This window comes from Hemicordylus capensis, chromosome 1, assembly GCF_027244095.1.
Source record: "Hemicordylus capensis ecotype Gifberg chromosome 1, rHemCap1.1.pri, whole genome shotgun sequence".
In the NCBI taxonomy this organism is placed as follows: domain Eukaryota; kingdom Metazoa; phylum Chordata; class Lepidosauria; order Squamata; family Cordylidae; genus Hemicordylus; species Hemicordylus capensis.
The window spans coordinates 142,077,442-142,091,804 of NC_069657.1; the positions used below are offsets into that span (position 1 = coordinate 142,077,442).

At 43.3% G+C, this 14,363-nt stretch overlaps 1 protein-coding gene across 4 annotated transcripts in view; it reads right to left on the reverse strand.

Annotated features, from left to right (window-relative positions):
• The window catches only part of COL18A1 (collagen type XVIII alpha 1 chain), a 253,533-nt gene that overhangs the window by 128,600 nt on the left and 110,570 nt on the right, over nt 1–14,363 (reverse strand). The window contains exon 1 of one of the 4 annotated variants that reach the window (XM_053269325.1): nt 4,977–5,687. The exons of 2 other annotated variants lie outside the window; for them this stretch is intronic. In XM_053269325.1, coding sequence (XP_053125300.1) covers nt 4,977–5,616 — 640 coding nt within the window. In that variant the 5' untranslated portion in view covers nt 5,617–5,687. Of the gene's footprint in view, nt 1–4,082; nt 5,688–14,363 lie in introns of those variants that run through there. One more of the 4 variants, XM_053269316.1, reaches the window with a different exon arrangement.

Consider the following 14,363-nt stretch of genomic DNA (forward strand, 5'->3'; position numbering starts at 1 on the left):
TTGTTCCTGCTTTCCTGATTGAGAAAAAGAGAAGATAATTTTTTTCACCCCCTTCCTGCCGCTGAGAGAATCACTGCCTGCACCTGCTATCTGTGTGAATCAATTCGGGTACAAAATGATTTGTATCCGAATCTTCCTGTTTCGGGCAATTTGTGGACAAATCACCCCTGTGCTAGCTGGCCAGATTCAGACCCAAAGCAAATTGGGAGTAATTCTATTTGGGTACAAATTGAATAGAAAAAAATTATTTGTGAATAAATTATTACCTTATTTGAAGGCAAGTGGGCAATGCCTGGTGAACTCTCAATGGGTGTGTGGGTTGGGAGGTTGAGCAGAGTGTGATCAACCAGTAGGATTTCACTGTGCTCCAAATGCATGGGAACAAGAAAGGAAACGGGGTCCACGAAATGGAAAAGCAAGAACAATGGCAAAAAACCCGTGGACAAAGGAAATAATGAACATATATAAAGAATGATATATATGTGTATTATAAGAAAATGAAAAACCAGCTATCAACACACATGACAGCAAACAGCCACATTGGTATCACATGTGTAAACACAGATAAGCATAAGGCCATATAAAATTACAAAATGCAGTAACAAAAATACACAAAACCATATGTGCAGATATCCAAATGGGGTCCAAAATGTCTTCCAATGTGAAAATATAAAGAGTACTGTACATACAGAACAAATGGCAAATTCTCAAATCCAGAGGAAGGGACCAATGTGCTTGTATTTTCAGGCTTTAACATGCCTTGATAAATCCGTCTGTACAGCCATGGGTTTTTCACTCTCGTCTTTATTTATGGAAAATTGCCTCTGATGAAGCCTTTTGGTGAAACAACTATTATCCCAGGGTGGCTGTCATCTGGTCATTTTCCTGGCATTATTCAGCTCCTATTGTCAGTTGTTATCAGCCACCTCAGAACACGTTGCCTGTTCCGTTTTAAAGTCTGAATCATCAGCTGAACTTCAGGCATTTATGACATCTTCCTGAGCACATTGGTCCCTTCCTCTGGATTTGAAAATTGCCATTTGTTCTGTATGTACTCTTTACATTTTCACATTGGAAGACATTTTGGACCCCATTTGGATATCTGCACATATGGTTTTGTGTATTTTTGTTACTGCATTTTGTAATTTTATATGGCCTTATGCTTATCTATGTTTACACATGTGATACCGATGTGGCTGTTTGCTGTCATGTGTGTTGATAGCTGGTTTTTCATTTTCTCATTATATATATATATATATATATATATATATATATATATATATATATATATATTCTTTATTTATATATATTCATTATTTCCTTTGTCCACGGGGTTTTTGCCATTGTTCTTCCAAATGCATAGGATGCAGTAACATTGCTGATGTTAAGCAGGTCTGGGTCTGGCTAGTCACTAGTACCTGAATGGAAGACCACCTGAGCACACATGTGGCCACCTTGAGTTCTAGGATGGAAGAATGGTAGGATACAAATTTAGTTAAATAATTCACTGCTTTATATAGTTTCTTGTCTCTCTCTCTCCACAACAAACAAGCTAAATTGCATGTTTGTAATTAGCAGGATTCAGCTGTTCTTGATATGGAATATAGGTTGCTTTTACACGAAACTACCTTCCTAGGTTTTAAAAAAGAAAGATAATCTCAAGACATAGGAGAGATTGCTGTTGTCATGCTATCTATCCCACCATATGTCCCTGAGTAGATTTGGAGGGCGGGCCTCTCCAAATAAGCAAGATAGCCCGGGAAAATCAAATCCCTGTGTCCCAGAGTGAAGGGAAGGGTTTACTGGACAACAGCCTATAGAGAAGTAGGAGAGGAATGTGTTAGAGTTCAGTTCTTCCCTAGAGGCATCTGAAGGAGGTCTGATCAGCAACTACTATAGGGAAGGGGGAGACTAACAGTCTTGGTTGGGGATCAACTGGGTGTTCCTTAGCTGGAAATAAGTAGGAACGATAGCGACCAGTTTAGCTAGATGTTCCAGATAATTTATTTTTGTGCTTGGATCTGACTGCATGGTTCTTCTAGTTGCTGGGGAAGGGTTTTACTTGAATAGAAGCGGCAGTTGTTGATGCCTCTATAATTTTCCTTATCATTCTTACTGGGTGCTGCCCTAGCCATACACTCCTAAAGGCCTAAGACTGCTGAAGCCTTTCTTGTAGGAAGAGGTTTTCAACTTTACTCTCCCCAAACATTCCCTTGGAAGGGTGAATCTGCTCATATAAAAAGTGGATGGTGGCAGCCTACCTAGGTCTCCTCACAGCTAGAGGAGGGATTTTGTATTCCACCTTTTGATCATTACACCATCCCTGTTGGCTGTTCCCAGCATTTGGCAATCAGAAGCAGGAGACGAACTTATTCAGCAAGCTGAGGCCATTTGAAAGAGGGATTACTGCTCATGATGCATACACTCTCCTTTTACAGGCTCTTGCATTGTTTCAATAATCTGCAAAACCGAGGTGACTATGTGGCAAAAGAAATATCAAGATACACCACAAGAAGTGAAGCCCTTTCAGACCACTTCCAACTCTCGTAAAACTTGTTGCCTGCTTCCAGCCAGTGATATATGGTCTCTGAACATGGAGGTTTCATTCTGAATTGTTGAGACAAATAGCCACTGATGGGCCTATGCTACATGAAACTGTCTGAGCTGGTCTTGTGGTAGAACGCATGACTTGTCCCCTTTGCTAAGCAGGGTCTGCCCTGGTTGCATATGAAAGGGAGACTAGAAATGTGAGCACTGTAAGATATTCCCCTTAGGGGATGGAGCCGCTCTGGGGAGAGCATCTAAGTTCCAAGTTCCTTCTCTGGCATCTCCAAGATAGGGCTGAGAGAGATTCCTGCCTGCAACCTTGGAGAAGCCACTGCCAGTCTGTGGAGACAATACTGAGCTAGATAGACCAATGGTCTGACTCAGTATATGGCAGCTTCCTATGTTCCTATGTTTTAAAAGACATTTATGCCAACAGCTATCAAAATATCCTGTGGTAATTCCTGGATTCATTACTGTGTTGCATGAAGTACTTTTCCCCCCTGTCTGCCCTGAATCTACTGGTAAACGATTTCACTGGATGTCCCTCAAGTTCCAGAATTCAGAGGGTGGATAATTTCACTGCCAGCAGAAATCTCAGATATCACAGACACACCAAGAAATATTCATGTCTTGCAGGAACTTGCTCTCTAGAATGTTACAGGCAGGGCATACAGTACAGAGAATGGGAAATTCCAAGACAGGGAACATGTGGATCTGCCCAGTGCCAGGTAACAAGGCACAGAACAGTTTTTAGAAATACTAGTCTGCTAGGCTGGAAATTACTTTGAAAGCAGAGGGGTTCATTGGGGTTTTACGACAGTTGAATTTAAATGCCATTAATCAATGTAGCAGAGATCATCAGAAGGAAAAGGGCATTGCATAGCTCCGTTCAAAATGTGAAGGTGGCAATGGGAAAATGGAAGAAATATAACTTTTAATCTGCTTCAAATGCCACCCTGAAAACTAAATTAACTTGGGTTAAAACATTAATCTGTGAAATTGGCAGAATTCAAATGCTCTCACATACACACACTTTTCAAAAAACTTCAACCTTTCCTTAGCCCATTACTTCTAAAAAATTTCAAAAGCAACTTTAGCCTCACTATTTATCATCACATATGTTGCTGTGCAACTACATGCATTCCTAGATTTTAAAAGATACTTTGAAAGATATTTGTTAAATGAACCAATTGAAAAATGAAATAAGTCTAGCTTAGCTCATGTTCTTGCCAGATTTGCTGAATATCTCCCACTCATTGTTTGTGTTGCTAGTGGTATCCATTCCATAGATTGGTCACTTATGCTACACAGTAGGGCTCACATCAGGATGATGCTTGGCACTTGGAAGATTATCCTTTGACTAGAAAGAAATGATCACTACCTTCGCACCCGTTTCCTTCTCCTAAATGATGGAGAAGGGCATTTGTGTTACACCTTGACCGTTTTTAATACCACAGTCCATCATAGCATTACCTTACCTGGTGATGGAGAGAGAAAGAAAGAGTTGGTAAGAGAGATTACTCCTGCTACATTACCTGCTGAAACATTAATAAACACACATGAATATACACCATCCTCCGCCGGGAGAGAGTCACATGAGATTGGAAGATGCCCCTCTTTCAAATGAATCCAACATAGATCTTTCACGGCCTCACAAAATCCCCGGCATGGTGGAGGTGTTATTGGAAAAGAAGTGTTACACCCGGGTACCAGTAGCAAGCAGAAAAACCACTCCAAGTAGCGGTGACACCGAGATTTAAGAAGCCCCTCCCACTCATGCAAAGCAGCCCAGATTTCCTCCTCACTGCCATGATGCAAATAATTCGGCACTCGGAAATGCTTCATGCCCAGGTTGTTGCAATATGACAGCTTGGTTGGCAATGGCAAGCAGTGGCCAGCTGCTGGAGTCAATCCAGGAAAGAAGGAAGGAAGCCCTGTACTACTATTGCTAAAATGTTGCATAGTGTAGGTTAGTAGAAACTCAAGAGATTCAGAGTTATTGGCGGGGGGGAATTCCATAAAATTAGTGGCATTTGAATTAGGAACAGAATCACCAGAGTGGTTCTTATTGGCATCAGCTACCACTATCCCAGAGTGATTAAAGGAGGGGTGGCTTTTAAGGCTGAGATGGGCTCTATTGTCATAAGAGACTGATTGGTTTGAATCTGTAACCAAATGGGATAGCCAGTTGTCTAAAGCACCCACCACCTTGGAGGAAATTCCAACATGCATGCTGCTATTAGCCTGAGGATCCTGCAATTCCAGAACATTTGTGTTGGAAACAATTCCTTGTTTTGCTGGGAAAGCTCCCCGGTCTGCCCTCGCTTCTGGGGTGGCAGCACCTTCTTGCCCCACATCTGCAGATTCTTGAAAGGCCAACCTGTCGCCGCTGGAATGATCATCTGGTGAAAATGAGAAAGAAGCACTACCTGGAAGTGGAGTCTCAGGCTTCTTTAAGAGGACTTGAGTCTTGTTCCACAGAAAAGGAGACTTTGTAGTAACCGAGAGGGCAACCTCTGGCTGCCCAGTTTGCAGTGAGGTCTGCACATCATCTGTCATGTTGGCAGTCGTGTTCTGGGGGCTCGCTGAGTCTGTAACAGGGAGAGATGATGCTTCCCAAGAGCCAGCGGTTGTAGGTGCCTCGGTCCTCTCCATCCCTTTGGTTGTCTTTTCATCCCACAGCTGAACCAAATTCCTGATTCCTTCAGCTACATTCAGGATCTCAGCCCCCACCCCTGCAATATTTGCCTCAGTGCCTCCTGGCTCAGAAGGTGATGCAGCTGAAGGGATGGTGATGTCCTCAGGAAGGTCTGGCCGCTTAAGGGTGAATATATTCCACACTTTCCCCTTCTGCTGGGTGGTGCTTTCAAGGGGGACGCTCTGCGTGGTAGCCTCAAATGTAGCAAGCTGCTGTGCCGTCTGCTCTTCTTGGCTACTGACAGCCTCTGTGGAAGGGAGGGTTGTTTCTTCTGAACTCCCCCAAAACCAACTCCCCCAGCCCTGTGCATTTGACAAGCCACAGGTCAGCAGCAGCAGCAGGAATCCAATAATGGGCACAGTTCGAGCCATTAAAATGTTGCTTGAGGGAAAATGTGCTGTGAAGCAGTGAGTGGTGAATGGAAGAATTCACATTGAGCTGTCCTCTGGAGCTCTGGGGTTGGGAAGCGTGCAGATCTCTTCCGAGTAGATATAAAACTAGTGGAGGTGTGGCCAACAAAGTCCTCCCCTCCAGCAGCCTGCTTCCCATTAAGTCAAAAACATTACTGCACAGCCTGCAATGCTTTCAGCTGTGAGAGAGATGGGTGTTATGAGCATGCCCAAAGGTTTAATTTGTTTGTTTTCACTCAGTGCAAAGAGCCACACAGGTGAGGCATCCCTGGAAGCCAAAAATTCTGCAGGACTGCTCCACCGTTCAAACATTTTGCTGTTTTGTTCCCACGAAATCCATTAAAAAATATTTCTCTGAGCACATTAAACCCCTCCCTGCCTCTAAACAGATACTAAGAGCAGGCAGGGAGCTTTTTCTTCTCTTATAGTTTACAATTAATTTTCTTCACTTTCAATCATTAACATAATCAGTTCTAGTGCAGACTCTCTTCAGAGGAAGGAGGGGAGAAGGGAAGTTTGGAGTAGTCTGCCCCACCCACCTGGCGGTTGTGAGAATATAGCCTTAAGATCTGTGATCAGCTCATCAGCTTTTCCTTCTTTCTGGGTGGGAAGGGTAAATTAGGCTTAGCCCTCAGATTCAGACTGAGCCATGGAGTTTGGAGAGAAGAGGGAGTTCCCCCTGCAAAAAAACATATGCCATTTCCTGATCTGAACTGCTCCCCTGGAGCTGCTAATTGCCCCATGGAACAAAACAGCAGATCTATAAAATTTAAAATAAAAAAAAAAGTAGGCAGGAGATTCAGTCATGGGTCTACCACTGTCTCATCTAGTTCGGCACCAAGACAGCAGTTCTACACACAATTCTTAGCAATAGGTCCCATGGAATGAAGAGGAACTCACTTCCAAATAAAAATGAATAAGATGAAACTTTCAGAGAGGGCAGGGAACAGAAAAAAGAAAATCTCTGCTTCTAATGCTAAGCTCATGCAACACACACACACACACACACACACACACACACACCCCTACACACCCCTTAGCAGTCCCCTAAATGGCCTGCCGTTTGAAAGTGGTAAAAGAATGGAAGCTGCCAGGGCAATGATATGGTTCAGTATATTCATACTACGCAATGTAAATCTGTCCAGGATATCTAGCCTAAAGGAAACATTATGTATGCAGTTGACAAACACCATGTTTCTGCTCAGGATGAGCATTTTGGCAGCATCGTTCTTAGGACATAGAGAAACGGTTTGCAATTATGTCACAACTATAGGACCTGCTACCCAAGCACTACTGGCTCTACCTGCAAGTGGAAGGGGAACCACAAAGAGGCTCTTCTCACGAGAAGCTAAGCCTGGGCTGCCCATGAACTAAGCTAAGCCCAGGCTTGGCTGCCCATGAGAACCACCAGGGGCCCCGGGGCTCCTGGCAGCAAAACCTGCAATCCTGCACGGATCGCATGCCCCCCAGACGAGTCACTGCTGCTCCAGACAGCACAGAGGTTCGGGGGCCGGGGTGTGCCGTCGCCGGGGGGATCCCACAATGCACCGCACACTCGCATGGTGCATTGTGGAACTTCTGGGGGCCGGGACAACGCATCCCAGCCCCCAACCGTCCACGCTGTCAGGAGCAGCAGGCGCTCGTCTGAGCGTGCTTTCCACACGCCCAGCAACTCTACAAAATCATCTGCATGGCAAGTAAGGTGCTCTAGCCAACCTCACCACCCACCCTCAAGCCTGCTCACGGGATCGTGAGAAATGGCTCCTAGTGTAGTTGCTAAGCACCTACACAATGCTTCCCTTCCATCTTATGCTTTCCTGTGGACTGTCAATACAGAATTTGAGGCTGTTCTTACAATCAGCTAAAACCGAGCTAAGGAAGCCAAGCCTTAGAACCCCCGGGAGCTGTGCAGTTCCCAGTGGTGCCAGGGTGGCAAACCCACCCAAGAGGCCCGCCACTTAGTCAGGGTTAAGGGCACGAGTGCGCCCTTAACCCAGGCTAAATGATTGTGTGTCGATGCCGTGCAGCTCCAACACAGCAGCAGCTTCCCGGCTAGTGCCAGAGGAATACCCATTATGCACCATGCACTTGTGAGGTACATTATGGGAGTTCCTGGGGCAACACATCTCAGCCTCCAACCCTTCATGCTGCCAGAGGAGGCACTGCAGCACATCTGGGCACGCAATCGCCACACCCAGACCCAGATAAGGAATCATCTGGGGTGGGTGGGGAGGTAAGCTTTTTAAGGCTTCGTCCCCTCACGCCCTCAAGCTCTTTCTCACCAACCATGAGAAAGGACTCTTGTGTCCTTATTGGATGATCTGAGAAAGTTTTGATCCTGCTCGGCTACAGCCCTTTACAGATGGACTAACCATGCCGGACAAAAGCATACAGAAAGAAATAACCCTTCCCTTACAAACTTCAGATTACAAATACCTTTTTGAGACAAGCTCCAAATGAAGCCCAACACTCAACACATTTTTCTACAGCTTTGTAAATACAGAGTCAGCAGTGACTTTTGCAATCTCCTGTAGCTCTTAGAACAAACCCAGTCATTTCCTGAGAATTAAAAAGATAACCTGCCACATGCCTCAACATACTGCCATGGATTTCTCCCAAGGAAAAAAAATTGTTCGATGAAAAAATGCTCTTTATTCCAGCTACACTTCCTTTAATCTGTTGCTGGCTCAATAATTTAATAAACCTATTATCTGCAAATCTCATTAAAGGCTTATGATAGCTGGATTTGTGCATATTCAAACAATTTTAAAAAAAGGTGCATCACTGAAAATACTAAGTCTGAAGACACATGAAGGGTATGTTTCTCCCACCCCAGAAAGGTGAAGAACTTTTGTAAGAGGAATAGCCACTTGGGATACACATGTTCATCCCTTTGCCTTAGGTTGTTTTTTGTATTTTTTTTACTGATTTCAAAACCCACAAAAGCTATTCGACCAGAGGCAAAAGTGGGCAAGTGTAGGGCTATGCACAGAAACAGAGATTCAGTTTGGAAGTTGTGTGCTTCAATTCAACCTGATTCACATATGATGCTTTCAACTAGAATGAGAAATCTCTAACATTAATTATAAACCACCCAGAGACACAAGTTTTGTGCGGTATAAAAATATGATAAACATAACTATAGCTTTTTTATTTCTTGGCAGAATGGGATAAAAACTGCAGAGACGATAGCCTTTTCTTAAGGAATTAAGATGGACATATTGCAGACAAGTACATATAGGAGTTTCTGAACATGAATACTTTAAAGTTTGAGGTTTCCCACGAAAACAAACCCTTTCAAGGACCAAACTGGATCCGAATCAAAGTGGGATGCTTCTGGCACCTTTGCTTGATTCATCTCCATTCAGATGACTTCATGTCACAATCTAAGCAAATATGTCCAAATCAGACAGTTCAATTCAGACCAGATTCTTCCTCCAAAGCTTGCACATCCCTAGACAATAGAAATGTTTGTACACATCATGAGAAGTAGTGTCTATCTCAATCTACTTTGAGTTCTCCAAGGAACTATTGTCTGTCTCCGGACAAAGTTTTGTATAACTGAAAGTCAAAACACACAAAATGAACTAGATTTCTCAGAGCACCAGAGGGCAAACATAGAAGCACCCTTATACATAGTCAAATAGGTGTGTTTTTTTAATTACTTATTTTTATTTGTCTAGACAGTTTGTGTCTGCACTAACTGGCAATGACTCTTGAGAGTTTAAGGCAAAGATCTTTCTCAGCCCTATGCAGAAATGCCAGATATTTTTCGATTTATTACATTTATATCCTGCTTTTCCTCCAAGGAGCACAGAGTGGTATACAAGGTTATGTTTATCCTCACAACAACCCTGTGTGTTAGGTTTGGTTGAGAGATAAGTGACTGGCCCAGAGTCACCCAGTGAGTTTCATGGCTGAACAAAAATTTAAGGTCTCCCTGATCCCAGTCCAATGCTCTAATCACTACACTACACTGGCTCTTATGAAGACATGGAACATGGGATCTTCTGTATGAAAGAAAAAAAGGAAAGCATGTGCTCTCTCACTGAATAATGGCCATTCCCAAATGCTGAAAAACATTGTCAGTGCTCAGTTAAATAAAGGATCTGTTGAAATCAATCTCAATCCTTGTATAATTGCACACATAAAGAGGGATGGCAACAAAAAATGCAAACTTGTCTCATTTCATCAGATCATAAGGTGAAGAGTTCTCCTATCCTAAAACAGTCTGGAAAGACAAGCACTGCAATCCAGGAATAATCATCATCCCTTAATCTTTTGACACTCAAGAAACAAGTTGCTCTGCTAGGCATTCACTTGGGAGCAAATAAAAGACATGCAGAGGAGACTGACTGGGATCAAGTCTGCTGGCCCAGCCCTGACCAATTCATGTGGGGAAAGTCACATTTGTACAGGGTCTATGTAAATACATCTGAGCTTGCATAGGCTCCCATACATGTAGGTCCGATACACTGGAAAATTATGAGTCACAGACTGTAGATACAGGAACCTACAGGGATACATATACAGGCTTCATGGAAACATGACCCAGGAATACATAGAGACTAGGGAGCTAGCTCTGTTGATCCCCCTCTGCAAGCTTATTTTGGTCCAAGTGAACGTGTGGAACAAGACTGTAGTCTCACAGCACGACTTGTATAAGTGCCCAAAGACTAGGACTAGACACCCCTTAAGTGCTAGTCTGCAAAGTCAAACAAAATGGTGAATAGCTCTTTGTTTTACTGCAGGTTTCCAGACTCTGCTCTGCTTTGCCTTCAGTCTAATGCCTCTTGCCCCATCATCCATTATGCCACTAGCAGATTTCACATGCACTGTTTCAACAGAATCTTAAAACAAAGTGGCTTCTGTTTTTTATCTGCATACCATGCTCATTATGTAGGGGATGCCCCTGTAACCAGTCAGCTAATTCTGACTTCTCTTGACAATCATGAATAGATGTGGAAGATGGAGGTGGGAGGGGCTGGGCTGGCTGTACTGTTGTTAACAGTACGTTTGCCTCTCCCTGACCATTTTGCCTAACAAACGATCAAATCTTTGTTTGCCTACAAGACATTCTGGGTCCTCTGAGCTGGCCCTTGTCCTGGTAATAGGGCTGTCATTTTCTTATTCTTCTGCAGTTCAATCCTAGGTTTTCTTTTTGCAATCAACTATATACTAATGAAAACTTTGCTTCATTATTTTGCACAGTTCTGCTGTTTTGCAGACTGACCAATAACCTCTTTTTCTCATGGACGCCTACTACAGTTATTAAAAATTAACTAGGCATTAGAGCATTTAGCCTAAATAAATTGATTTTTTCTCAGAAACCAATCACAAGCCATGACTGCTTTAAATGCTTGTTCTGCCAGGCAGCCTAACCCGAACCAGATTAAAGTGAAAAGACGTAATTCAGCTAGTACACACAGGATTTCGAGAGCAATCCTAAGCACATCTATTCAGAAGTCTCACTGAGTTCAACAGCACTTACTCCCTAATAAGTATGTTTAAGATAGGTACTGGAGCCTTACATCCATCTCGTAACACATTTCACTATTTTTGCCATTTCCCAGTTGCCATTTAAGTTAAATGAAAAACCTCTTTAACATTTAAATGGCAACCAATGTCGGGAAATGTTGAGTTTCCAATTTGACCTAACCTGACGATTTGGGGTGGGGGTGGGGTGGTCATACTGGCCCTCTCGACAACTTCTCTGCTGGGTCAGACCAGATCCAATCTGTCTTTTTTAAGGCTACACAGGACTGGTAATTAGCCTCTTCCTTTCTAACCTGCAAATGCAATGTGTTTAAAAAGCATATCAGTGAGCATATGATCTATTTATATTGGTGAGGCATATGGTCTATTTATATTGGGCATATGATCTATTTATATTGTTCTTATTTATATAAGAACATTTAATATTGCTAATTAGCACATTCTTCGCATTAAAAACTGGGTAAAGTTAAGCAAGGGAAGACTACAAGATGCTGAAGAAACTATATGAACTCTGTCACAGCTTTTGAAAGGAGAAGAGCTGGTCTTGTGGTAGCAAGCATCAATTGTCCCCTTTGCTAAGCAGGCATCACCCTGGTTGCATCTGAATGGGAGACTACATGTAAGAGCACTGTAAGATGGAGCTGCTCTGGGAAGAGAAACTGAACACTTGCATGTGGAAGGTCACGTTCCCTCCCTGGCATCTGCAAGATAGGGCTGAGAAAGACTCATGTCTGCAATCTCGGAGAAGCCACTACTAGTCAGAGTAGATAACACTGAGCTAGATGGACCATTGGTATAAGGCAGCTTCCTGTGTTCCTATACAAAGACACTGTACCAGTATAGATGATAGACAACTTAGCACACATGAAAAGTAAGGGGTCCTGCCAAGAGCACATCCACTGTGACATTGGCTGACATGCTTCCAGTGCATCTCTTTTATCATGCGGGAGGCTGTTCTTCTGAATTGCCCCTCTTCACACACTACAAATACCTATTTTATTTGGAGCACAAGTAAAGAGAAAATGAAGATAAACAACCTACTCACAAGAAAAAGTAAAGTGCTGGGAGCATGTCAGGACCTCCTCCATGAATATCACAGTGGGCATGATCTCACTGCAGCCCCTTACTTATGTGTGCTGGGCTCTGTATTATCCATACCTGCCCACAGATAATTTCAAAGCTTCAGGTAAAAGTGAGAGTTCCTCATGTCCCACCTCAGGAAAGTTTAATGGAGCATCATCGTTTATTACCGAAACCTACAATTACGAAAAAGAACGATGTGAAGAATCCACCTATACATGTATTTACATGAGTGCCAGTTTAAAATGAGGTCTGCCTCCTGATTTTTAAGAACATTTTGGTACAGTATACCACAGGTGATTGCAAATGTCTAGGACTGCTCATGCAAACTCCACCCTCTTCCATCATGCAAGGAAATAATGCATTATACACAGAAAGGGTTCTGTGGGTCCATAGTATTAGATCAGGGCAGTACTCCATTGTCTCATATTATATGTACAAGACACACGTGCACATTCATACTCCATACAATACAAGTGAGACACAGAGCCAAATTGCTCAGTGCCTGTTTTGCTTCAGTGTTTATAAACAAAAACAAAAAAGAGGCAAATGGGAGGCTGTTTACCCAACTACCAAAGCAGAAGACCCATCCCTGCCCCCCCCCCCACACACACATACCTTTCATATTTCCTTTTTCCTGTATATTTAGGAGTGGATGGAGAATCAACTGTAGTCTAGACTCTAGAGAAACTGCCAGTCCACTCAGCAATCAGTATGTGAGAGTGGGAAGTAGGGAGTTAAATTAATGGGGAAAATATTTAGAAATTCAGCGTCTTTGTTGTCCCACTGTTATATTATAAAGATCTTAAAAGAGTTTTAACACATAATCATTTAACAACTTTCAGTTTTAGATTTGATTGTGTGATCAAGAGATAAATTCAAGGTTAAAGCAATTTTGCAAAGGCAAGGATAAATCATGATTACTGTCCAGCATGATCTAAATAATGTAATCCAAAATATATGCAGAAGCAATCCAAAAATAAACACAGATCATCCTATTGGAAACAAGTTAAACCAGTGTGTCCCACTATTGTACATATCAGCTATAATACCACTGAAATTTATAGTATCGTACTAGGTATCAGCCACCTATGCCAATGTAGATGGTTCTGGGGCAGCTGCCTGGAATACTTATCTGACGGCATATTTTTCATTCCTAGCCTTGCCTTGAGATGTCCCACCCAGCTCTACCCATTTGTATGCAACTGTCAGGATCAGCTGGGACTTGAAACAGGAGCCTCCTGGTCTACATCTTGGTACTTTGGGTACTGAGCCATGCAAGGAGGCAAAGGAGGGAAAGCAAAAGGCACTGGTCAATTTTAGAACAGGCTGGAAAATCTCTATACAGTTATGAGAGGAGGGCTGGTCTTGTGGTAGCAAGCATGACTTGTCCCCTTAGCTAAGCAGGGCCCACTCTGGTTGCATATAAAAGGGAGACCTAAACATCTTAAAGTACTCAGTGGGCACTGTAAGATATTCCCCTCAGGGGATGGAGCTGCTCTGGGAAGAGTATCTAAGTTCCAAGTTCCCTCCCTGGCTTCTCCAAGATAGGGCTGAGGGAGATTCCTGCCTGCAACCTTGGAGAAGCCGTTGTCAGTCTGTGTAGACAATACTGAGCAAGATGGACCTATGGTCTGACTCAATATATGGCAACTTCCTATGTTCCTAGGTTAATTCCAGACTGCAGCCCTGTTCATGTGACCAATGAGAGGATACTGAAAAGCATGTAGGAGTTGGATCAGGATCACAGCAGCAGACTCCAGCCTCACACACACACCATGCATTGATCAGCTCACTACACAGAATCCTACATACATCAAAAGAGCCAGCGTGGTGTAGTGGTTAGAGTGCCAGACTGGGACCGGGGAGACCCAAGTTCAAATCCCCATTCAGCCATGAGACTTGCTAGATGACTCTGGGCCAGTCACTTCTCTCTCAGCCTAACCTACTTCACAGGGTTGTTGTGAGGAGAAACTTAGGTATGTAGTACACCGCTCTGGGCTCCTTGGAGGAAAAGCAGGATATAAAATATAACAACAACAACAACTAGCCAACCCGCACAGAGCATCTGTGCGCTATTTGGGGCCGGCTCTTCTCCCCCTCCCTCCTGCCCCACTCTCTCTTTCCCACTC